This window comes from Panthera onca, chromosome B3, assembly GCF_046562875.1.
Source record: "Panthera onca isolate mPanOnc1 chromosome B3, mPanOnc1 haplotype 2, whole genome shotgun sequence".
NCBI classification, from domain to species: Eukaryota; Metazoa; Chordata; class Mammalia; order Carnivora; family Felidae; genus Panthera; species Panthera onca.
Window position 1 is genome coordinate 33,846,613 of NC_138344.1, and position 27,194 is coordinate 33,873,806.

Genomic DNA, 27,194 nt, shown 5'->3' on the forward strand with positions numbered 1-27,194 from the left:
CCCCAATTTAATCCAGTTACCACCCTTTCCCCATCCAGTAACCATCAGTTTTGTTCTCTATAGTTAAGAGTCTATTTCTTGGTTTGCCTCTCTATTTTTTTCTTCTGTGTTCATTTGTTTTTAAATTCCACATATGAATGAAATCATATGGTAGTCGTCTTTCTCTGACTGACTTATTTTACTTGGCATAATACTCTCTAGCTCCATCCATATCATTGCAAGTGGCAATATTTCATTCATTTTTGTGGCTAAATAATACCTATTGAATATATACATGCCACAGCTTGTTTATCCATTCATAAATTGATGGATATTTGGGCTCTTTCCCTAATTTGGCTATTGGTTGATAATGCTGCTATAGACATTGGGGTGCACGTATCCCTTTCGATTAGTATTTTTGTATTCTTTGGGTAAATACCTAGTAGTGTAATTGCTGGATCATAGAGCAGCTCTATTTTTTTTTTAATTTTTAAACATTTATTTATTTTTGAGAGAGAGAGAGAGAGAGAGAGAGAAAGGGGAGAGGGAGGGAAAGAGAGAGGGAGACAGAGGATGGATCCAAAGCAGGCCCCATGCTGCAATCGCAGATCTCACACGGTGTGAGATCATGACCTAAGCCGAAATCAAGAGCCAGCTTCCCAACTGACTAAGCCACCCAGGCACCCTGGGCAGTTATATTTTTAACTTTCTGAGGAAGCTCCATACTGTTTTCTAGAGTAGCTGCACCAGTTTTTCATTCCCACCAACAGTGTAAAAAAGGATTCCCTTTCTTTACATCCTTCACCAACTCCTGTTGTTTCCTGTGGTGTTGTTAATTTTAGCCATTTTGACAGGTGTGAGGTGATACCTCACTGTAGTTTTGATTTATACTTCACTGACGATGAGTGATGGTCATCTTTCCATGTGTCTGTCTGTTAGCCATCTGTATGTCCTCTGGAAAAATGTGTTTATTTCTTCTAATTTTTTAACTCAATTATTTGTTTTTTGGGTGTTTAGCTTTGTAAGTTCTTTATATATTTTGGATACTAACCTTTTATCAGATATGTTATTTGCAAATATCTCTTCTCATTCCTTAGGTTACCTTTTAGTTTTGTTGATTGTTTACTGTGCAGAAGCTTTGTATTTCAATGTAATCCCAGTAGTTTATTTTTGCTTTTGTTTCACTTCAGGAGACATCCAGAAAAATGTTGCTATGGCTGATGTCAGAGACCTTACTGCCCTTGTTCTCTTCTAGGACTTTTATGATTTTAGATTTCACATTTAGAGTTTGATCCATTTTGAGTTTGTTTTTAGTGATGTGTGGTGTAAGAAAGTGGTCGAGTTTCATTCTTTTGCATATAGCTGTCCAGTTTTCCCAACATTATTTGTTGAAGAGACTTCCCTTTTCTCATTGGATATTCTTTCCTACTTTGTCAGAAATTAATTTACCATATATTTGTGGGTCTATTTCTGGATTTTCTGTTCTGTTCCATTGATCTGTGTGTCTCTTTTTGTGCCGGTACCTTACTGTTTTGATTATTACAGCTTGGTAATATAACTTGAAGTCTGAAAGAGTGGTGCCTCCAAATTTGCTTTTCTTTTTCAAGATTACTTTGGCTATTTGGGGTCTTTTGTGGTTCCATACAAATTTAGGATTGTATATTCTACCTCTGAAAAATGCTGTTGGTATTTTGATAAGGATTGCATTAAATGTGTAGTAGATTGCTTTGGGTAGTACACACATTTTAACAATATTTGTGCTTGTAATCTATTTCTTTGTGTCATCTTCTATTCCATTTCTTTCATTGGTGTTTTATAGTTTTTGGAGTATGGGGTCTTTCATGTTGTTAGTTAGGTGTCTTACTATTTTTGGTGCAATTGTAAATGGGATTGCTTTCTTAATTTCTCTTTTTGCTGCTTCATTACTGGTGTATAGAAATGCAACAGATTTCTGTACATTGATTTTGTGTCCTGCAACTTCATTGAATTTATTTGTCAGTTCTAGCAGTTTTTTGGTGGAGTCTTTAAGGTTTTTCCATACATAATATCATGTGTCTGTGAACAGTGAATGTTTTCCTTCTTCCTTACCAATTTAGATACCATTTATATCTTTTTGTTGTCTGAATGCTATGGCTAGGACTTGTAGTACTATGTTGAATAAAAGTGGTTAGAATGGACATCCTTGTCTTGTTCCTGATCTTAGGGGGAAAAACTAAATATGATGCTAGCTATGGGTTTTTCATATGTGGCCTTTATTTATTATGTTGAGGTATGTACCCTCTAAATCTACTTTGTTAAGGGTCTATCTCATGAGTGGATGTTGTACTTGTCAAATGCTTTTTCTGCATCTATAGACATGATCATGTGGTTTTTTTCCTTTCTCTCATTGATGGGATGTATCACGTTGATGGATTTGTGAATATTGAACCATCTTTTCAACCCAGGAACAAATCCCACTTGATTGTGATGGGTGATTTTTTTTAATGTATTGTTGGATTTGGTTTGCCTGTACTTTGTTGAGGATTTTTGCATTTATGTTTATTAGAGAATGCTGGCCTCATAGAATGAATTGGGAGGTTTTCTTCCCTTTTCTATTTTTTGGAATAGTTTGGGAAGAATAGGTATGAACTCTTATTTAAATGTTTGGTAGAGTTCACCTGTGAAGCCATCTGGTCCTAGACTTTGTTTGTTGGGAATTTTTTCATTACTGATTCAATTTCTTTGCTAGTAATCAGTCTGTTCAAATTTTCTATTTCTTCCTATTTCATTTTTGTTAGGTGATATGTTTCTAGGAATTTATCCATTTTTTTCTAGGTTGTCCAATTTGTTGGCATATAATTTTTCATAATATTCTCTGTGTATATCTGTGGTGTCAGTTGTTTTTTCTCCTGTCTCATTTGTGATTTTATTTGAGTCCTTTCTCTCTCTCTCTCTTTTTTTCTTAATAAGTCTGGCTAGAGGCTTATCAGTTTTCTTGATTTTTTTTTGGAGAACCAGCTCCTGGTTTCATTCATCTGTTCTATTAATTTCTTCTTTTATTTTCTGGGTGACTGATTTGTTGTTTAGTAGCATGTTATTTAACCTCCACATATTTGGTCTTTCCAGAGTTTTTCTTGTGGTTGACTTCTAGTTTCATAGCGTTGTGGTCAGAAAAGATGCATGGTATGACTTTGATATTTTGGATTTGTTCAGGCTGATTTTGTGGGCTAATATGTGATCTATTCCAGAGAATTTTCCATGTGTGCTTGAAAAGAGTGTGTTTTTCAGCTGATTTAAGATGAAATATTCTGACTATATCTGTGAAATCCATCTGTTCCAGTGTATCGTTCCAAGCCATTGCTTCCTTCTTGATTTTGTGTAGATGATTTGTCCATTGATGCAGGATGCATTGTTAGCAAAATTGGCATTGGGCCACTAGTTTTATGATGGAGCCATGAAATGGCTGCAATGGCTGGGGACATGAGGCCTGGTGTGGCAGTGCACTGTGGCTGGTGTGGTTGGGCCTGATGCTGGATGGTGGCTGGGGGTGCATGGCTGAATGCTGCTGTTGGGTGCAGTGTATGGTAGCAGCAGCACACCTGGTGGGTGGGTGGGGAGCATGCAGCTTTAACGAAATGTGCCCTGAGCCCTGGGCCAAGGCTGCAAGTGTCTGGGTGTACAGCTCCTTATCCTGTAGGTGGCTCTGTGTTTGTGCTGGGGGCCAGGGGAGAAAAATGGTGACTGCCAGCTCCCTTGTTTTCATAGAAGTCCCCCAGCTCACTCCAAAATCAGCTTTAATTTATCTAGCTCCCATTTGCCCCCCAGTATTGTGTAAACTGCTATTTTTATGTCCTCTCTGTGCAGGTTACTATCTCTTTAAGGGATAGTATCTCAGCTATCAGTTGCCCTCCCAGCTCACCCCTTGCTGAGTCAGCTGACTTTTTTTTTTTTTAAATTTACATCCAAGTTAATTAGCATATAGTACAACAATGATTTCAGGAGTAGATTCCTTAATGCCCCTTCCCCATTTAACCCATTCCCCCTCCCACAACCCCTCCACTAACCCTCTGTTTGTTCTCCATATTTAAGAGTCTCTTCTGTTTTGTCCCTCTCCCTGTTTTTATATTAGTTTTCCTTCCCTTCCCTTATGTTCATCTGTTTTGTACCTTAAAGTCCTCATATGAGTAAAGTCATATGGTATTTGTCTTTCTCTAATTTCGCTTAGCGTAATACCCTCTAGTTCCATCCACATAGTTGCAAGATTTCATTCCTTTTGATTGCCGACTCCATTGTGTGTGTGTGTACACACACACACACACACACACAACATCTTCTTTGTCCATTCATCTATCCATGGACATTTGGGCTCTTTCCATACGTTGGCTATTGTTGATAGTGCTGCTATAAACATGGGGGTGCATGTGTCCCTTTGAAACAGCACATCTGTATCCCTTGGATAAATGCCTAGTAGTGCAATTGCTGGGTCATAGGTTAGTTCTTTTTTTTTTTTTTTTAACGTTTATTTATTTTTGAGACAGAGAGAAACAGAGCATGAATGGGGGAGGGTCAGAGAGAGGGAGACACAGAATCTGAAACAGGCTCCAGGCTCTGAGCTGTCAGCACAGAGCCTGACGCGGGCTCGAACTCACGGACCGTGAGATCATGACCCGAGCCGAAGTCAGCCGCTCAACCGACTGAGCCACCCAGGCGCCCTCTATTTTTTTTCTTTAACATTTATTTATTTTTGAGAAACAGAGTATGAGTGGGAGAGAGTAGGGCAGAGAGAGAGGGAGACACAGAATTCGAAGCAGGCTGCAGGCTCCGAGCTGTCAGCACAGAGCCGGACGCAGGGCTCAAACTCATAAACTGCGAGATCATGACCTTAGCCGAAGTTGGACGCTCAACTGACTGAGCCACCCAGGTGCCCCAGTTCTAATTTTAATTAAAACATTTTTGTTCAATGTTTATTTATTATTGAGAGACAGACAGCGCATGAGCACGGCGCGGGGGGGGGGTGGGGCGCAGAGAGAGGGGGAGACACAGAATCCGAAGCAAGCTCCAGGCTCTGAGCTGCCAGCACAGAGCGTGACATGGGGGTCGAATACATAAACCGTGAGATCATGACCTGAGCCAAAGCCGGACGCTTAACCAACTGAACCACCCAGGCGCCCCTATTTTTAATTTTTTGAGGAACCTCCATACTGTTTTCCAGAGTAGCTGCAATCACTTTGGATTCCCACCATCATTTGAGTCAGGTGACTTTTAAAGATCCAGGCTGATGGGGTGCCTGGGTGGTTCAGTCGTTTGAGTGCCTGACTTCACCTCAGGTCATGGTCTCATGATTCGTGGGTTCGAGCCCCACATCAGTCTCTGTGCTGACAGCTCAGAGCCTGAAGCCTGCTTTGGATTCTGTGTCTCCCTGTCTCTCTGCTCCTCCCCCACTCACATTCTGTCTGTCTATCTCTATCTTTCTCTCTCTCAAAATAATAAATAAGCATTAAAAAAAAAAAAAAAAAAAAAAAAAAAAACAAACCACTCCAGGCTGCAAGTCCCACTGGTTTTCCAAACTCACTGAATTCAACTCCTCCTGGGTTTTAAAACCAAATGTTATGGGGATTATTCTTCACCATGTGAGCTGCCTTGGTGTGAGGGCCCATTTCTTTGCCCTCTCTGCACGGGTAGCTCTTTCCCTACTGCAGGCAGCCTCCCTCCACTTTTCTGACTTTCCTAACCTTTCAGATGCAGTTTCTTCTGTGTATCTTGTTGTGGAGTTTGTTCTGCTTGTCTTCAGTTCACTCTCTGTTTATTGACCTGAATGTGGGTGATAACGTAGATGTAAATGTGGGACAGGATGAGCTCAGAGCCTGCCTACTCCACCATCTTCCCAAACTTTTTGTTTGTTTGTTTGTTTTTTAAAATTTTTATTTATTTATTTTTAGTTTTCAAATTTGTTTTTGAGAGAGAGACAGAGTGTGGGGTGGGGGGCGGGGGGCCAGAGAGAGAGACACACACAGAATCCAAAGCAGGCTCCAGGCTCTGAGCTGTCAGCACAGAGCCCAACATGGGGCTCAAACTTGTGAAACGTGAGATCATGACCTGAGCTGAAGTCTGATGCTTAACCGACTGAGTCACCCAGGTGCCCCTGTTATAGACTTCATGCAGAGTAACCATCTTTGGTTAACATATTATTTCTTGAGATGGAATAAATATAGTTACTAACATACAAGCTTTCTGAATTAAACTACGATTCAGTTGTGCTTCCCTGAATTTTAGCAATTAGATTTTGAATGATTATAGAACATTCCTTCTTTTTGTTTAATATTTACAGATACCCATTTATTTTATTATTTGCTTTTATTTTTTAATTTACATCCTAGTTAGTTAGCATATAGTGCAACAATGATTTCAGGAATAGATTCCTTAATAACCTTACCAATTTATCCCATCCCCCCCTCCCACAATCCCTCCACCAACCCTCTGTTTGTTCTGTATATTTAAGGGTCTCTTATGTTTTGTCCCCCTACCTGTTTTTATATTATTTTTCCTTCCCATCCCTGTGTTCATCTATTCTGTGTCTTAAAGTCCTCATGTGAGTGAAGTCATACGATGTTTGTCTTTCTCTGACTGACTAATTTCACTTAGCATAATACCCTCTAGTTCCATCCACGTAGTTGCAAATGGCAAGATTTCATTCTTTTTGATTGCCAAGTAATACTCCATTATATATATGTATATGTGTGTATACATATACATATACATATATATGTGTGTGTGTGTATCTACACACACCCCCCACATTGTAAAAAAAATTTTTTTTAATATTTGTTTATTTTTGAGAGAGAGAGTGAGCAGTGGAGGGGCAGAGGGAGATGGAGACAGAATCTGAAGCAGGCTCCAGGCTCTGAGCTGTCAGCACAGAATCCGATGTGGGGCTCGAACCCATGAACCGTGATATCATAACCTGAGCTGAAGTCAGACGTTCAAAAGACTGAGCCACCACATCTTCTCTTTCCATTCATCTATCAATGGACATTTGGGCTCTTTCCATACTTTGGCTATTGTTGATAGTGCTGCTATAAACATTGCAGTGCATGTGCCTCTTCGAAACAGCATACCTGTATCCCTTGGATAAGTACCTAGTAGTGCAATTGCTGGGTCATAGGGTAGTTCTATTTTTAATTTTTTGAGGAACCTCCATACTGTTTTCCAGAGTGGCTGCACCGGTTTGCATTCCCACCAGCAATGCAAAAGAGATCCTCTTTCTCCGCATCCTCACCAACATCTTTTGTTGCCTGAGTTGTTAATGTTAGCCATTCTGACAAGTGTCAGGTGGTATCTCATTGTGGTTTTGATCTGTATTTCCCTGATGAGTGATGTTGAGCATTTTTTCATGTGTTGGTGGGCCATCTGAATGTCTTCTTTGGAGAAGTGTCTATTCCTGTCTTTTGCCCATTTCTTCACTGGATTATTTGTTTTTGAGGTGCTGAGTTTGATAAATTCTCTGTAGATTTTGGATACTAAATCCTTTATCTGCTATGCCGTTTGCAAATATCTGCAACCATTCCATTGGTTGCCTTTTAGTTTTGCTGATTGTTTTCTTCGCTGTGCAGAAGCTCCTTTATTTTGATGAGGTCTCAGTAGTTCATTTTTGCTTTTGTTTCCCTTGCCTCTGGAGATGTGTTGAGTAAGAAGTTGCTGCAGCCAAGGTCAAAGAGGTTTTTGCCTGCTTTCTCCTCGAGGATTTTGATGGCTTCCTGTCTTATATTGAGGTCTTTCATCCAATTTGAATTTATTTTTGTGTATGGTGTAAGAAAGTGGTCCAGGTTCATTCTTCTGCATGTTGCTGTCCAGTTTTCCCAGCACCGCTTGCTGGGAGACTGTCTTGGTTCCATTGGATATTCTTTCCTGCTTTGTCAGAGATTAGTTGGCCATACATTTGTGAGTCCATTTCTGGGTTCTCTATTCTGTTCCATTGATCTGAGTGTTTGTTTTTGTGCCAGTCCCATACTGTCTTGATGATTACAGCTTTGTAATACAGCTTGAAGTCTGGGTGGGATACCTCCTGCTTTCGTTTTCTTTTTCAAGATTGCTTTGGCTATTCGGGGTCTTTTGTGGTTCCATACAAATGTTAGGCTTGTTTGTTCTAGCTCTGTGAAGAATGCTGGTGTTATTTTGATAGGTATTGCATTGAATATGTAGATTACTTTGGGTGGTATTGACATTTTAACACTATTTGTTCTTCCTATCCAAGAGCATGGAATCTTTTTCCATTTTTTTTTTTTATGTCTTCTTCAATTTTTTTCATAAGCTTTCTGTAGTTTTCAGTGTATAGATTTTTCACCTCTTTAGATAGATTTATTCTTAGGTATTTTATGGTTTTTGGTCCAATTGTAAATGGGATCGATTGGCGTATAGGAAGGCAACTGATTTCTGTGCATTGATTTTATATCCTGCAACTTTGCTGAACTCATGGATCAGTTCTCACAGTTTTTTGGTGGAATCTTTTGGGTTTTCCACATAGAGTATCATGTCATCTGTGAAGAGTGAAAGTTTGACTTACTCCTGGCCAATTTGGATGCCTTTTATTTCTTTGTGTTGTCTGATTGCTGAGGCTAGGACTTCCAATACTATGTTGAATAACAGTGGTGAGAGTGGACATCCCTGTCTTGTTCCTGACCTTAGGGGGAAAGCTCTCAGTTTTTCCCAATTGAGGATGATGTTAGTGTTGAGTCTTTCATATATGGCTTTTTTGATCTTCAGGTATGATCCTTCTGTCCCTACTTTATTGAGGATTTTTATCAAGAAAGGATGCTGTATTTTGTCAAATGCTTTCTCTGCATCTATTGAGAGGATCATGTGGTTCTTGTCCGTTCGTTCTTTTCTTTCTTTCTTTCTTTCTTTCTTTCTTTCTTTCTTTCTTTCTTTCTTTCTATGTTTATTTTTGAGAGAGAGAGAGAGAGAGTGTGTGTGTGTGTGTGTGTGTGTGTGTGTGTGAGTGGGAGAGCGTCAGAGAGAGAGAGGGAGACATAGAATCTGATGCGGGCTCCGGGCTCCGAGCTGTCAACACAGAGCCCAATGCAGGCCTCCAACTCATGAACGATGAGATCAGACCTGAGCTGAAGTTGGACGCTTATCCGACTGAACCACCCAGGTGCCCCTCTTGTCCTTTCTTTTATCTATGTGATGAATCACATTGATTGTTTTGCGGATATTGAACCAGCCCTGCATCCCAGGTGTAAATCCCACTTGGTTGTGGTGAAGAATTTTTTTAATGTATTGTTGGTTGGCTAATGTTGAGGATTTTTGCATCCATGTTCATCAGGGAAATTGGTCTATAGTTCTCCTTTTTAGTGGGGTCGTTGTCTGGTTTTGCATCAAGGTAATGCTGGCTTCATAGAAAGAGTTTGGAAGTTTTCCTTCCATTTCTATTTTTTGATACATCTTCAAGAGAATAGGTGTTAACTCTTTCTTAAATGTTTGATAGAGTTCCCCTGAAAAGCCATCTGGCCTTGGACTCTTGTTTTTTGGGAGATTTTTGATTACTAATTTGATTTCTTTACTGGTTATGGGTCTGTTCAAATTTTCTGTTACTTCTTGTTTCAGTTTTGATAGTTTATATGTTTCTAGGGACTTGTTCATTTCTTCCAGATTGCCCATTTTATTGGCATATAATTGCTCATAATATTCTCTTATTATTGTTTTTATTGATCTCTCCTCTTTCATTCTTGATTTTATTTGGGTCCTTCCCTTTTTCTTTTTGTTCAAACTGGCTAGTGGTTTATCAATTTTGTTAATTCTTTCAAAGAACCAGCTTCTGGTTTCATTAATCTGTTCTACTTTTTTTTTTTTTTTTTTTTTTTTTTTTTGGTTTCTATAGCATTGATTTCTGCTCTAATCTTTATTATTTCCTGTCTAATGCTGGTTTGGGTTTTTATTTGCTCTCCTTTTTCCGTCTCTTTAAGGTGTAAGTTTAGGTTGTGTATCTGAGACCTTTCTTCCTTCTTTAGGGAGGCCTGGATTGCTATCTATATTCCCTCTTATGACTGTCTTTGCTGCGTCCCAGAGGTTTTGGGCTGTGGTATGGTCATTTTCATTGGCTTCCATGTACTTTTTAATTTCTTCTTTAACTTCTTGGTTCGCCCATTCATTCTTTAGTAGGATGTTTTTTAGTCTCCAAGTATTTGTTATCTTTCCAAATTTTTTTTTGTGATTGATTTTGAGTTTCACAGTGTTGTGGTATGAGAATATGCATGGTATGGTCTCGATCTTTTTGTACTTATTGAGGGCTGATTTGTGTCCCAGTATGTGATCTATTCTGGAGAACGTTCCATGTGCACTGGAGAAGAATGTATATTCTGCTGCTTTAGGGTGAAATGTTTAGAGTATATCTGTTAAATCCATCTGCTCCAGTGTGTCATTCAAAGCCATTATTTCCTGTTTAGATGATCTGTCCATTATTGTAAGTGGGGTGTTGAAGTCCTCTACTATTTTAGTATTACTATCAATGAGTTTCTTTATGTTGGTGATTAATTGATTTTATTTAGGTGCTTCCACATTTGGAACATAAATGTTTACAACTGTTAGATCTTCTTGGTGGATAGACTCCTTAATTATGATATAATGCCCTTCTTCATCTCTTGTTAAAGTCTTTATTTTAAGGTCTAGATTGTCTGATGTAAGTATGGCTACTTCAGCTTTCTTTTGTTGACCATTAGTATGATAGATGGTTCTCCATCCACTTACTTTCAATTTGAAGGTGTCTTTAGGTCTAAACTGGGTCTCTTGTAAACAGCATATAGATGGGTCTTATTTTCTTATCCATCTGTTACACTGTGTCTTTTGATTGGAGCATTTAGTCCACTGACGTTTAGAGAGAGTACTGAGAGATACAAATTTGTTGCCAATATGTTTTCTTGTAGAGTTGGAGTTTCTGGTGGTGATCTCTGGTCCTTTCTAGTCTTCGTTGCTTTTGGTCTTTTTTTTTTTTTTCCCCTCTTGTCTTTTCTCCCCTCAGAGAGTTCCCCGTAAAATTTCTTGCAGGACTGGTTTAGTGGTCATGAAGTCCTTTAATTTTTGTTTGTCTAGGACCACTGATTTTTATAATTTAAAATGCTGATTCAGAGTCATGCAAAACAGCTCTTGTATGTTTGTAGCATTCCTTTCTGTTTTCATACAAGTTGATCTTGTTTCTCTAATAGATTGTTAGCTTTTTGAAAGTAGGGACCACATATATTGCCTTTATTTAGTTTCTCAGAAGATCATATTTACTCCTGGAGTAAATGCCCATTGAAGACTTAACAAGGGATTGAAGGATTTCCCATTGGCTGACTATGTTAGGACAGCATTTGTTATGTTGGCTTTAACATAAATGCTATGTATTTTTTTTTTTTATTCAGGTAGAAGAGCACAATGGTCACATCTTTAAGGCCACCCAGTATAGCATCCCTACATACTGTGAGTACTGTTCTTCCTTGATATGGATAATGGACCGAGCCTCTGTTTGCAAATGTAAGTATGAGTGATCTTTTTTTTTTTTAAAGGAATCCATCTAGCTTTACTACAGTAATTCCAAACATTTCACCATGAACCTCATTTTTGCTATGTAATCTTGTCACATGTGGCAGAACACATGTACTTTGTCAGACACCCATCTATCCGTTCTTTGAAGTGCAAAATAAAGTACAGAGACCTGAACTGACTTCTCTAGGTTCTCAGGGGTCCCACTTTAAACTTGTGGCTAAGAAGGGTCTGGGCCCTGCTGTCAGGACTCACATCGAAAGCCACTCTTCCAGAAACTTTTTATCTACATTTAGTAGCCTGAGGAACCAATTTGTGAGTTTCTTCAAAGAGGAAGAGCTCTTCTGAGGGAAGACAATTACCCTCAGAAATTATAGTACTTTTATTTAGCCAATATGAGTGATCTTTGAGAATTTTTTTTGACCCCTTGATATTTCTATTTCCTAAGTTTACTTACATTTTTTTTTAACATAAAGGAGTAATTCACACTTCCTGATTCTTTAACCTCATTTCACTGTACTCTTTCACCTACTCCCTGTTGCCAAACCAGATATTTTGGTGTTGTTTGGTCATTGTACTTGCAGCTTACTTTATCTGAAATGCTCTTCTCCTAGACGTTAGTATGACTTACTATTTCAGTTAATCTATGTCTTCACTCAAATGTTACCTCTTAGAGAGCTCTTTCCTTACTGTCCTATCTGAATGCCACTCTGTCCCCTAATTTTGTGTCCCTTAATTCTCTGTCTCCTTCCTCAGCTTAATAGTCTTCATAGCACTTATCACCACCCAAGGTTATATTAAGTACTTATTTTCTTGTTTGTCAGGCTGTCCCACTAGAAAGACATATAAGGTCAGGAAACTTAATTGTTTCTTAATACCAGATCACTTGAAACTTAATACCAGATCAGTTCTGGTATTACAAATTTTGATAAATATTTGTTAGGTAGATGCACCTATAGATGGATGGATGAATTAATGCAAATATTATTAGGCTATAACCAAAAAAGTACTTTTTTTCTACTTGTAATCTTCTTTGTTAAACTTTTTTTGTGTGTGAAAGTTTATTTATTTTGAGAGAGAGAGAGCTGATAGGTAAGTTGCAGAGAAGGAGAGAGAGAGAGAGAGAGAGAGAGAGAGAGAGAGAGAGAATCCCAAACAGGCTCTGCACTGTCAGCAGAGAGCCCAGCACGGGGCTCAAACTCACAAACTGTGAGATCCTACCTGAGCTGAAATCAAGAGTCAGATGCTTAACCAACTGAGCCACCCAGGCACCTCTGTAATGTTCTTAAAAAAAAAAAAAAAGTTTATTTTGAGAGAGAGGGAGAGAGAGCGTGAGCATGCAGGGGAGGAGCAGAGACAGAGGGAGAGAGAGAATTCCAAGCAGGGTCCATGCTGTCAGTGCAGAGCCCAGTGTGAAGCTTGATCTCATGAACTGTGAGATCATGATCTGAGCTGAAATCAAGAGTCAGGGGGCGCCTGGGTGGCTCAGTCGGTTGAGCGTCCGACTTCAGCTCAGGTCACGATCTCACAGTTCGTGAGTTCGAGCCCCGCGTCAGGCTCTGGGCTGATGGCTCAGAGCCTGGAGCCTGCTTCCGATTCTGTGTCTCCCTCTCTCTCTGCCCCTCCCCCATTCATGCTCTGTCTCTCTCTGTCTCTAAATAAACATTAAAAAAAAAAAAATTTAAAAAAACAAAAAAAGAGTCAGATGCTTTACCGGCTGAGCTGCCCAGGAGCCCCTCTACTGTAATCTCATCAGAATATATAAGTCTGTGAATGTGAATAGAGACTTTTTATAGGTCACCTTGGTTCTGGGTTCTGGCTTACAGAGTACCTTCAGATTCTTTTCCTGTCATGCCATACGTCTACTGTGGTGCTTTCAGTAATTCTTGGAGGTTTTGTTTCCTAGTGGCCTGGAATTGAATGACTGAAGTATTAGGAAGGGCTGTGTCCAGTAGGACAAGGATGAAAGTCATGGTCACCATTGTGGAATCACCATTATTAGATATGTTCATTTGTTTTGTCATCAACAATGGTTTCTTTTTGTTTTATTATTGATAATCTAAAAAAATTACAGTAAGAACAAAATAGGAAGTAGTTTGCCATTAACTTGACTGTTTGATGTTAGTCTGAGTCCAGTAGGTTTGGTATAAATGTCTCTGTGTTTTAAAACTGAAAATGGAAAAAAATCTGCTTTTTATGACTTGGGTGGGCTTGGTTTGATTTCTAAATAGAATTAACTGACTTTGTGATTATACTGGTGGTTTCACCTGCACAATGAGATAGCCTCCCCTATTTGATCTCGGTCTTGAAAACCTCACAAGTTATGTTTTAGAAGCTCAAAAAGAATACTTAGGTGTTGATATCAAGGGGTAGAACTGGTGTAGCAAAGTGACACCGGTCAGGTATGTTTTCAGTATTCTCTCACTGCTTCTTCCCACTACCAATTGCCTAACAACCCTTTTCTCTGCTGCTCCAGGGAATAATTTCTCCTCTGAAACTTTTCTTTATCTTTTTTCTCAGTCACAACTGATATTGTTTATATTCTGGTTCCTCAGAGCTCTATTCTGGACTTTCTAAGATAGTAAATAAATAAAGCCTTTCTTAGATCTTAATGTGCTACCCAACGTACTTTCATTTCAGCAGGAGTCTTTGGTGGTAATACGTTTCTTCCTCCTTGGAATGATTCTTAATAGGTATTTTTGGCACTTTAATAGATTGCAGAGCCAGATATATTAGGAGAGCATAAAGACTAATTTGTGAGTCAGGTCAGAAAGATAGAAAATATTCTGTAGGAATATGGCAGGTGCAGGGAGGAGGAGTAGGCAGTGATGAAAGATTAAAAGCTTTTTCATAGGCAGTAGTTAGAAATTTTAGGCATGTTTTTCAGCTTCACTTTTCTAAATAGAATGGGTTAAAATGCTTTTTTATTGTTTTTTTTTATATGAAATTTATTGTCAAATTGGTTTCCGTACAACACCCAGTGCTCATTCCAACAGCTGCCCTCCTCAATGCCCATCACCCACTTTCCCCTCCCTCCCACCCCCTATCAACCCTCAGTTTATTCTCAGTTTTTAAGAGTCTCTTACGGTTTGGCTTCCTCCCTCTCTAACTTTTTTTTTCCCCTTCCCCTCCCCCATTCTAATACCATATGAAACATATATATGATATTATAGCAGCCTCAAATTTAAAGAAAATATTTATGTCTAAAACAAAGTTGTAAACTTTTTTTAAAAATTTTTTTTATGTTTATTTATTATTGAGAGACAGACACAGAGTGTGAGCAGGGGAAGGTTAGAGAGAGGGAGGAGACACAGAATCCAAAGTAGGCTCCAGGCTCTGAGCTGTCAGCACAGAGCCCAATGCGGGGCTCGAACTCACAAATTGCGAGATCATGACCTGAGCCGAAGTTGGTTGCCCAACCGACTGAGCCACCAGGCCCCCCTAAAGTTGTAAACTTTTTCAGTTCTTGTCATTGATGTACAGGCTTTTAAAAATACTGCATTCTTAATCTGTTTTTCAGTATGTAAATATGCTTGCCATAAGAAATGCTGTCTGAAAACCACAGCCAAGTGCTCTAAAAAGGTAAGAAATTATCACCTATGAGTAGTAAATAACAGATATATTGGTCTTTTCTACCTCATGAAAGAAAGCAAGTCCTCTTCAATGGTTTTATAGAGCAGTGGTTTTCAGACTTTTTGATCACAACTCACAGAAATACACTTTATGTCATGATCCAGCATACATATATATATAGGGATAGGTATATAATTGGATTGATTTTCCTGGAACTATATTTACCTTTACTATTTGGGAGAGCTATAAAACTGGTTTCACAACTGACAGTTTATTAAAACACTGCTTTTAAAGGTTTTCCACTTCATTAAATGCTCATAACTCTTACTAGAAATTGTCTTGAAAGTGGTAGGCTATAGCTAAAGATTTTAACATTAACAGCAAGATTCACCAGCCCAGTTGGTGTTTTTACATAATTCAGCTTGGATACACAGAGATCTAAAAGGTATTAAACATGTACTTTGACACTTTATTTTAAAGGAAGCAATGATTTTTGATAGATTTCAGGCTTTTTTTGCTATATAATCACATTTTTTTTACTTATTAGTCACATATGGACAGTTGTAACAATACTATACAAATCTGAACTGTAATATAAATGTGTGTGTATTGTTTACAACCCAGGTACAGTATTTGCATCTGTTCCAAATTAGTAGACAAATCATGGCAAGGTGTACAAGGAGAAATTTTATTCAAGGCTTAAAATCCAATGAAGGTGAGATATTTGCTTTGAGCTTAAATAGCTTGTGACAGACTATTACCCATGCTGAGAATAACTGAAAAAAGTGTTGCTGCACATCAGAGAGCTAGCTGCCCAGGAAAGTTGGACTTTGTTGGAATGTCGATCCTAGAGAGAAGATAATTGCATGTTAGTGAATCTGTGTCTGTGAGATGTTTTTCTCCTAGTAGGAATTTGTCAATTTTTGCTGTAGAACAAGAAACCACAATTTCAAGCAGAGGACCACATTTAAGAGTCAGAGAAGTCAGCACAACTTTTAGGAATCTCATAGGGCAATGGAGGCAAAAGTTGGAATTTGGGATTGCCAAGACCAGGAATTTGGGATTACCAGGATCATGCATGATCCAGGTGTAACCCTTAAACTCAGAGGTTTTTCCCTCAAGACATTCTCTGAATTCTTAAGCTATATGGGGTAAAAGGCTAAAAAGCTAAACTGGAAAAAAGATCAGAGTTCTCTGCAATTTCACACTGTTAAGGAAAAAAAATTGGAGTTCTGTGATCCACCTTCAGAGAGGGGCCCTACTGAATGTCCTACACTTGCACTGAGACCTCTGAAGAGCTGTACTCTCAGAAAGGGAGTGAGTCATTAATAGGCTGGACGTTATAAAAGCTGAAGACGAGCTTTAAGGCATTCTTTGATTAGATTAAGATGATCTGTTCCTTAATTTGGCTACCCATCAGAGAGAATAGGGTGAACCCTCTCCAAAGAGACATAACATCATCCAACGTTTATATTTTATCTATATATAATAACAGATATTAAGAAATGAGACAGAGAAAAAAACACATAGACAATGTCAGTAGACTCATAGATGACCCAGTTACTGAATTTTCAGACCTGGACTTAAAAACCTTTTTTATCAAATATGTTGAAATATAGATAAAAAGAAAATTTATTTTTTATTAAAATCTGAAATATACATTTAAAAAAGAGGCAAATGGAGATTCTAAAAGTAAAAAATGCAATTGGAATTATAAACTCAAAAGATGGGCTCAACAGCATATTGGTCATAGGAGAAGAGAAGATTGGTGAACTAAAAGATAGGTCAGTAGAAATCTATAAGTGCAGAGAGCAAAAAAGAAGGGGGAAATACAAAGATAAACACGAGAAACATCTAGGAAAAGATGAAACGTTCTTAAATGTGGGTAATTGGAGTCCAGGAAGAAAGGAAAGAGAATAAGGAAAAAGCAACATTTTAAGAGATAATGGCCAAGACATCAAGTCACAGGTTCATGAACCATTTTTAACCTAAAGCGGGATAAATACAAAGGAAGCCACACCAGATGGACACTTCTCCAAATGAAAGGAAAAAAAAATTCCTTAAAAGCAGTCTGAAAGGAAAAAATAAAAGCACTGCTAAAGCAGCAGTGAAAAAAACTGACAACTGGCTTCTCAACAGAAATGATGGAAGTCAAAAGACAGTGGCCTGACATGTTTTGAGTGTTATAATAAAATAAAGCTAACTCAGAGTTTTGTACCTTGTGACACTAGCTTTCAAAAATGAAAACGGGGGCACCTTGTTGGCTCAGTCAGTTAAGCGTCTTGATTTTGGCTCAGGTCATGATCTCATGGTTCATGGATTGAGCCTCATGTTGGGCTCTTTGCTGACAGTGCAGAGCCTGCTTGGGATTCTCTCTTATCCTCTCTCTCCCTGCTCCCCAACTCGTGCACGAGCACTCTCTCTCTCTCAAAATAAAGAAATAAACATTGAAAAAAAAAGTGAAAATGATGTGAAATTATTTCTAGACAAAGACTCAGAATATGTCACCAGCAGCCTTGCACTAAAAGAAATACTAAAGGAGGTACTCCAGGCAGAAGGAAAATGACATTGGATAGAAACAGAAACATAGGAAAGAATGAAGAAAAATGCATAGAGTGAATAATATTTACAAATCTAAATGAATATTACCAAAAATACAATAATGTCTTTTATAACACTTCAAATATATAGTTGACCCTTGAACAACAGGGGTTTGAACATCATGGGTCCACTTATTTGTGGATTTTTTGATAAATACAGTTATGTAAGTGTATTTTCCTTATGATTTTATTTTTTTAAGTGTTTATTTAATTTGGATAGAGTGCACAAGCTGGGGAGGGGCAGAGAGAGAGGGAGTCAGAGAATCCCAAGCAGACTCCATGCTGTCATCACAGAGCCCAATGCTGGGCTTGATCTCATGGATCACGAGATCATGACCTGAGCTGAAATCAAGAGTTAGACGCTTGGCCACCTGAGCCACCAAGGCACCCCTTCCTTATGATTTTCTTGATAACATTTTCTTTTCTCTAGCAGTGTACTTCATTGTAAGAACACAATGAATAATACATATATAACATAAAAATGTGTTGATTGACTGTTTATGTTATCAGTAAGTTTTCCAGTCAGCAATAGGCTATTAGTAATTAAATTTTAGAGGACTCAAAAGTTACATGCAGGTTTTTGGCTACATAGGAAATTGGTGCCCTTAATTCCTACATTGTTTGAAGGCCAACTATATAGAATTAAACTGCCTGACAACAATAACAACACAAAAGTTACTTGGGTAAATAGAATTAAACTATACTAAGGTCCCTGGGTTACCTGGGAAGTGGTTAAATTGTTCAAAATACATTAGACTTAAATATGTTATGGATATTTGTTTTAGTCTTTAACCACTAACAGAAAAGCAAATGAATATATGTCTTAAAAGCTAATAAAGATGGGAGAATGGAAAAACGAAAAATATTTGATCTAAACGAAGACCAGAAATGAGAGGAACAAACATAAATTAGATCAGAAAAGAAAATACATAGCAGATTGGTAGGTATAAGTCCAAATATATTGGAGATTACATTAAATGTTAATAGGTAAGATACTTCCAGTTAGAAGACTAGGTTAAAACCAACTGAAAAATCTCAATGATATGCTGTTTACAAGCATTCTTAAATATAAAGATACAGAAAGGCTGAAAGCAAAAGGATAGATTTGTATGCAAAGACTAACAAATAGAAAGGTGGTGTATGTATACTAGTACTAAAGTGTAGTTTAGGGCAAAAAACATTTCAGATGAAGATGTTTTGTAATGATAAAATGGTCATCCCATCAGGGAGATATAAAAATTCTAACCTTTTTTATTTTTTTAATGTTTATTTTTGAGAGAAAGAGTGTGCACAAGTGGGGGAGGGGCAGACAGAGACAGAGACAGAGATAGAGACAGAGAATCTAAAGCAGGTTCCAGGCTCTGAGCTGTCAGCATAGAGCCTGATGCAGGGCTTGAACCCATGAACTGTGAGGTCATGACGTGAGCTGAAGTCGGACACTTAACTGACTCAGGCACCCCCAAAAATTCTAACATTAGGAGAGACTTGATATTATTGCTTTAATACCTAGAGACAAAAATTTAATAAGGGTGCAAATGATAGGAAAACAAGATGAAAAAACTTGACCTAGTTGATGTGTAATGAACCTTGCAGTCTTTTCAAGAGCACATGGGGCATTTGAGAAAAATTGATTATATGTTGGATTATAAAGCAAGTCCCTACAAATTTCAAGAGGATTGAAAATGTTGAGAGTACATTTTTTGACCCAAGTGATATTAAGCTCTAAATCAACATAAAGATAACTAGATAGTCTTCAAGTACTTGGAAATTAAGCAATACTCTTATAAATTACAATAAAAATGAAAAAATATTTTGAACTAAATGATAAAGTATGACTAGGTACAAAAGTGTGGGTACAGCAAAAGTTGTGAGTAGAGGACTAATTATAGCTATTTTAAATGCATACAGTTAGAAAGGATGTAAAGAAAGAAATGATCTAAACTTCTGTCTCTAGAAGATGGGGAAAAGTAACCTCAGCAAATTTAATCCAAAGGCAGTAGAAGGAAGATAATAAAGAGAAATAAATGAAATCAAATCTACAAAGCCAAATTTTAGCGCTTTGGAAATACTAAAACCATGGATAAACTCTTAACAAGAGGGATTAATGAAAAGAACTTCTAAAAAACAAATTGTCACTATAAAATAATTCATGTATCATTGCAGATACTGTATACATTAAAAAGGCCTTTAGTTAAAGGCTATTAATGGATACCTTGATGCTAACAAATTTGACAATTTATTTAAACTAAGAAAAATAGAAGATCTGAAGAATCATATCAATTAAAATCGAGTTAGTAATTGAAAATCTTCCCACAAAGAAATTCTAGGTCTGATCTTTGCTTAATTAACTACTTCCCAAAATTTAAAAAAGAAACAATACCAAATTTCTATAGATTCTGCCAGTGAATGGTGAAAGAGTGAATACTTCATAACTTTTCCCCCCAAACTGACTTACGAAGATAGTGAAACCTTAAAGTCAAACATGAAGGGATATTACAATAAAGGAAAATTGTAGGTCAGTCTATATCATAGCATAGATATAAAAAAATCTTAAACTATTAGCACTTAAATCTGTGTTAATGGAAAAAAATGAAAAAAACCTTTGTGATAAAGTTGGTTTTATTCTATGAATATAAAGTTGGTTTGTCATTCAAAAATCAAGTGACGTGAACTTCCTCTGAAGATGGTGGAGTAGGAAGATCCTAAGCTCACCTTATCCCATGGGTACAACTAGATCACACCCACATCAGTGTAAATAATTCAGAAAATGACCCAAAGACTGGCAGAACGTGCTCTCCACAGCTAAAGGTAGAGAAGAGGCCACATCGAAGAGGGTAGGAAGAGAGGAACTGTGGTGGGATCTAAGTGGACCCATAAGACTGTGTGAGAGAGAGGGACTCCATGGGCACACAGAGGGGAAGGACCTATGCCAGGCACCCCAGGCACAGGGTACTCACATGGGGAAGACAAATCTTCATGGCATGTGGCTTTGAAAACCAGAGGAACCTAACAATCAATGGGGCTTAACACCAGTAAATTTAAAAACCAGTGGGTTGGCTCTGGGAGAAGTGGGAGAGTAGAGCCCCCACCCTTAAAGAGACAGAAGAACAAACAGTCCTACTGAGATACAGCATAGAAGCAGCAGTTTGAAAAATGCATGGGGTGTATGGGAAGGATATTTATTTACTAATCTCAGAACATGTGCTGGAGAGGAAGGGATCTTTGGCAGACTTCTCCAAGAGCAGAAGAGCTGGTGGGTGCCATTTCCCTCTCTGCCCCCCAGCCTAGATATACAGGCTGCTATGAGAACCAGCACTGCAGCAACACTCTCCACTTAGCTTCCTGGCAGCACATTCTGCCCCCATGTTCTCCTGCAGAAATGCCCCCTCTAGTACATCCTAGGTCAGAGCCCATCCAAAGTGGTGCCTTGAGCCTGGCAGTGTGCAAGCAACACTGACAGGGACCGGCACCACTCCAAAGTGACTCCTGCCTAAAGGAGAGTAGAAGATAACCACATACATCAGTACAGCTGCAGCCCAGCAGTGGGCTGAGGTCAGACATCGGGTCTGACTGTAGTCCCTGCCAACCAACGAAAACTTTTCAGGGGACAATACAAGGAAAGCAGCCTGTAGTTTGGTGCTACTGCATGTTTGGCCAACTCCTGGTCTGAATCAACTTAAGGCCAAGGTGGCCCTAGACTGGCCCACTAGCAATACATGGGCCAAACCCTGCTCACAACAGGCAGTGAGAGCCATTGCAGATGAATGGACTGAAGGCAAACACGGCTTAGCTACAACAGCATGGTGCGTGCAACATACATAGGAGACACCCCTGAAACATCAGGTTCTGGTGAACAGGGGACATTGCTCTGTAGGCCATTACAGGACCTCTTCTTCATAAAGTCATCAATTTCAAGAGTGGGAGATGTAGCAGACTTTCTTAACACATAGGAACAGATGTAGAGAGACAAAATGAGGAGACAGAGGAATATGTCCCAAATGAAAGGACAGGACAAAATCACAGCAAGGGAGCTAAACAAAACAGAGATAAGTAATATGTCTGATAGGGAATTTAAAGTAATGGTCATAATGATACTGGATTTGAGATAAGAGTAGAGGAACTCAATATGACCCTCAACAAAGAGATAGAGAACATGAAAAAGAACCAATCAGAGATTAAGGACCCAATAACTAAAATTAAAAATAGATGGAATAAATAGACCAGAAGAAGCAGAAGAACAGATCAGCAGAGGTCAGAGTAATGGAAAGCAACCAAACTGAACAGGGGAGAGAAAAATACTATAATAAAAAATGAAAATAGACTATGGGAACTAAGCAATACCATCAAGTGCAATAACATTTCCACAATAGGGACCCTAGAAAGAAAAGAGAGAGAAAAGGTGGCAGAAAATTTATTTGAAGAAATAACAGATGAAAACTTCCCTAATATGAAGAAGGAAACAAATCCAGATCCACAGAGAGCCCCCAACAAAATCAACTCAAGGAGGTCCACATGAAGACACATAATAACTAAAATGGCCAAAAATATTGTTAATAGAGATAATTTTAAAAGCAGCAAGAGAAAAGAAAATAAATACATACAAGGGAAATCACTTAAGGCTAATAGCTGATTTTTCAGCAGAAACTTTGCAGGCCAGAAGAGAGTGGCATGATATATTGAAAATCCTGAAAAAACAAAAACCTGCAACCTGGTTGCAGAATTGTATAGAATACTCTATACAGCAAGGCTGTGATTCAGAATAGAAAGAGAGATAAAGAGTTTTCCAGACAAACAGAAATTAAAGGAATTCATCACCGCTAAACTAGCCCTATAAGAAATGTTAAAGGACAGAAATGTTTCCTTTCCTTTGTCTGGAAAGAAAGACCATAAGTAGTAGGAATAAGAAAAATAGGAAAAGCAATAAAAATAAGTATATCTGTAAAAATCAGTCAAGGAACTGACAAAATTAAAGATATAAAATATGACACCATATACCTAAAACATGGTGGGAAGGAGTGAGGAATAAAGTATGTGGTCAAACTTAAGTGACCACCAATTTAAAGACTGCTAAATGCATAAGATATTAAATATAAACCTAATGGTAACTACAAATCACAAACTGGTAGTAGATATCCAAAAAATAAAAGAGAAAGGAATCCAAGTATATCACTAAAGAAGGCCAGCAAATTGTGAGAGAAGAGAGCAAGGGACAAAAGGAACAGAGAACTACAAAACAACCATAAACAAGTAACAAAATGACAGTAAGTACCTACCTATCAATATTTACTTAGAATGCAAATGGACTAAATGTTCCAATCAAAAGACATAGAGAGATGGAATGGATAAAAAAACAAGGCCCATTATATGTTTGCTACAACAGACTCATTTCAGACCTGGAAACACCTGCAGATTGAAAGTGAAAGGTAGAAAAGCATTTATCATGCAAATGGAAATGAAGAGCGAGGGTAGCAATAGTTATATTGGACAAAATAGACTTTAAAACAAAGACTGTTAACAAGAGACAAAGAAGTACACTATATAATCATAAAGGGAACAGTCCAACAAGAGGGTATGATAATTATAGGGGTGCCTGGGTGGCTCAGTGGTTAAGCATCTGACTTTGGCTCAGGTCATGATCTCATGGTTTGTGAGTTCAAGCTCTGCGTTGGGCTCTTTGCTGACAGCTCAGAACATGCAGCCTGTTTCAGATTCTATGTCTTCCTCTCTCTCTGCCCCTCCCCCACTTGTGCTCTGTCTTTCTCTGTCAAAAATAAACATTAAAAAAATAAAAAACGAAGATATAACAATTGTATATATTTCTGCGCCTTTCTACATAAAGTAGCTGATAACAACCATAAATGAAGTAATTGATAGTAATACAATAGTAGGGGACTTTAACAACCCATTATATTAAGGGATAGATCATACAAACAGAATATCAACAAGGAAACAGTGACTTTGAGTGACACACCAGACCAGATGGATCTAAAAGATACATTCAGAACATTCTATCCTAAAACAGAAGAACACATACTCTTTTTTTTTTTTTTTACACATATTCTTTTCAAGTGCACATGGAGAATTCTGCAGAATAGGTTACATATTAGACCATAAAAAAAGTCTCAACAGATTCAGAAAGATTGAAGTCATACCATGCATCTTTTCTGACTACAATGCTATGAAACTAGGAATCAACAACAACAAAAAATCTGGAAAGAATACAAATACATGGAGGTCAAATAACATGCCATTAAATGATGAATGGGTCAACCAAGAAATGAAAGAGGAAATCAGAAAAACTCATGGATATAAATGAAAATGAAAACACAACAGTCCAAAATCCTTGGGATGCAGCAAAACTTTCTAAGAGGGAGGTTTTGAGCAGTACAGGCCTACCTCAAGAAACAAGAAACATCTCAAATAAACAACGTAACCTTATACCTAGGAGAGCTAGAAAAGAACAAACAAAACCCAAAACTAGTAGAAGGAAAGAAGTAAAGATTAGAGCAGATAAAAGGAAATAGAAACTAAGAAGACAGCAGAACAGATGAATGAAACTGGGACCTGGTTCTTTGAAAAGATCTAAAAATTGATAGACTGTTAGCAAGACTCCAGAAGAAAGGACTCAAACAAAATCAGAAGTGAATAACCACTGACACCATAGAAATACAAAGGATTGTAAGAAAATATTATGAAAAATTATATGCCAACAATTTGGGCAATCTAGAAGAAATGGATAAATATATAACCTCCCCAAACTGAGTCAGGAAGAAATGGAAAATTTGAACAGACCAGTTAGCAACAATGAAATTGAGTCAGTAATTAAAAAAAAAAACAACAACAAAAAACAAACAAAATCCTCCCAACAAACAAGTCCAAGACCAGACAGCTTCATGGGTGAAATCTAACAAACATCTAAAAAATAATTAATACCTATTCTTCTCAAACTGTTCTAAACAAGAAAAAAGAAAGCTTTCAAACTCATTCTATTAGGCCAGCAATACTCTGAATCAAAACCAGATAAAGACAGTACAGGAAAAGAGAACTACAGGTCAATATCTCTGATAAATATAGATGCAAAAATCTCAACAAAATATTAACAAAGCAAATTCAGCAGTATATTAAAAAAATCATTTGCCATGATTAAGTGGGATTTATTCCTGGGATGCAGGAGTGGTTCAATTTTTGTAAATCAATTAATGTGATACATCACATCAAGAAAAAGTATAAAAACTATGTGACCATTGCAACAGATGCAGAAAAAGAGTTTACTGAAGTTATACCATCCATTCATGATAAAGACCCACAACAAAGTAGGTTTAGAAGGAACATACCTCAACATAATCAAGGCCATATATGAAAAATCTATAGCTAACTTCATAGTCAATGGGGAAAAACAGAGCTTTCCCCCTAAGGTCAGGAAGAAGACAAAAATGTCTACTCTCACCACTTTTATTTAGCATAGTATTGGAAGTTTCAACCACAGCAGTCAGACAGATATGGAAATAAAAGGTATGGAAATTGCTAAGGAAGAGATAAAACTTTCACTATTTGCAGATGACATGATACTATATATAAAAAAAACTAAAGAGTCCACCAAAAAGGTACTGCTAAATAAATTCAGTAGGATTGCAGAATACAAAATCAATCTATGGAAATCCACTGCATTTCTATACACTAAGTAGCAGAAAGAGAAATTAAGAAAATATTCCCATTTAGAATTCTACCAAAAATGATAAAATATCTTGGAATAAACTTAACCAGAGAAGTGAAAGTCCTGTACTCTATTAACTGTAAAACAATGATGAAAGAAATTGAAGATGACACAAACAAATGGAAAGATATTCCATGTTCACGGATTACAAGAACAAGTTTCGTTAAAATGTCCGTACTAACCAAAGCAATCTACTGGATTTAATGCAATTCCTATTAAAATGCCAGCAGCATTTTCATAGAACTAGGACAAATAATCTTTTTTAAAAGTTTATTTATTTTGAGAGAGAGAGAGAGTGGGGGAGGGACAGAGCAAGAGAGTGAGAGAATCCTAAGCAGGCTCCACACTGTCAGCACAGAGCCCAATGCAGGGCTTGAACTCATGAACCATGAGATCATGACCTGAGAGCCAAAATCAAGAGTTGGATGCTTAACCAACTGAGCCACCCAGCCACCCCACGACCAAGTTAGAAAAAGAGAATGATGCAAGAGAAGGAAAAGAGAAGAGATTTATAAAAAAGATCTGAGTCTCAGAGATAATACCTGGCATTTTTATCTTCTGTGAATTACTTCAAATAATCTTCAGGATAAGCTATTCTTTTACAGTCATGTAAACTGTAGTTAGTAGGATTATGATGTCAGATACACTATTTTTTTTAAATGTTTATTTATATTTGAGAGAGGGAGAAAGAGCATGAGTGAGGGAGGGGCAGAGAGAGAGAAAGGGAATCTGAAGCAGGCTCCAGGTTCTGAGCTGACACAGGGCACAAACTCCTGGACCGTGAGATCATGACCTGAGCTGAAGTAGGAAGCTTAACTGACTGAGCCACCCAGGTGCCCGCAGATACACTAATTAAAGTAAGAAAGAGCTTGAACACTAATCATGGGTCAGTCTGTGTGTGCTTCTGCCTTTGCCTATGATATTGTTCAGTTAAACATCCCTGAAGTTGGGGCTCCTGGGTGGCTCAGTCGGTTAAGCGTCCGACTTCGGCTCAGGTCATGATCTCGCGGTCCATGAATTCGAGCCCCGCGTCAGGCTCTGTGCTGACCGCTCAGAGCCTGGAGCCTGTTTCAGATTCTGTGTCTCCTTCTCTCTCTGACCCTCCCCCGTTCATGCTCTCTCTCTCTCTCTCTCTCTCAAAAATAAATAAACGTTAAAAAAAATTAAAAAAAAAACAAAAAACCTTCCCTGAAGTTTACATAAACATTGAAGCATTGTTAAGCATCAGAAATTACTGGCAGCTCTAATTCATATCTAATCAGACTTTCTATTGGTGCTTGGTAAATGTTTAGCACACAAAGTCTATTCCCTTTCTCCTTTGTCCAAATCCCAACTTTATGTGAAGAACTTTTTAATAGGAAGGGGAACATTGGCCTGTTGCCACTGTCGTCATTCTCTACCCCTTTATATTTTGAGGGGATTCGTAGTGGTAGAGGATTGAAAAGTACGTCTCACTTGATATATATTGTCAGTGTTAACCAGAATTCCCTTTCCCTCCAACTCCTATAACTGTGTTCATGAAACTTCAGGGAAATAAAAAGTAGTTCCTCTTTAGTAACTGGTTACATATGTTTAAAGATGTTTGAATGTATTTGGAAACAGAAAATTATCTTCCATTTAGTATGATCCAGAGCTGTCATCTCGACAATTTGGGGTTGAATTGTCCCGTTTGACCAGTGAAGAACGAACTGTTCCTTTAGTGGTGGAAAAGCTCATAAACTACATTGAAATGCATGGACTGTACACAGAAGGTATTTACCGAAAGTCTGGTTCAACTAATAAAATCAAGGAGCTCCGACAGGGTCTAGATACAGGTAAGATAGTGCTCTCCA

At 37.9% G+C, this 27,194-nt stretch overlaps 1 protein-coding gene across 11 annotated transcripts in view; it reads left to right on the forward strand.

Annotated features, from left to right (window-relative positions):
• Positions 1–27,194, forward strand: part of MYO9A (myosin IXA) — a 282,129-nt gene that overhangs the window by 205,509 nt on the left and 49,426 nt on the right. For all 11 annotated transcript variants that reach the window (XM_078448833.2, XM_078448830.2, XM_078448837.2 and 8 more), the window contains 3 exons: positions 11,355–11,466; positions 14,996–15,057; positions 26,984–27,176. In XM_078448833.2, coding sequence (XP_078304959.2) covers positions 11,355–11,466; positions 14,996–15,057; positions 26,984–27,176 — 367 coding nt within the window. The remainder of the gene's footprint in view (positions 1–11,354; positions 11,467–14,995; positions 15,058–26,983; positions 27,177–27,194) is intronic.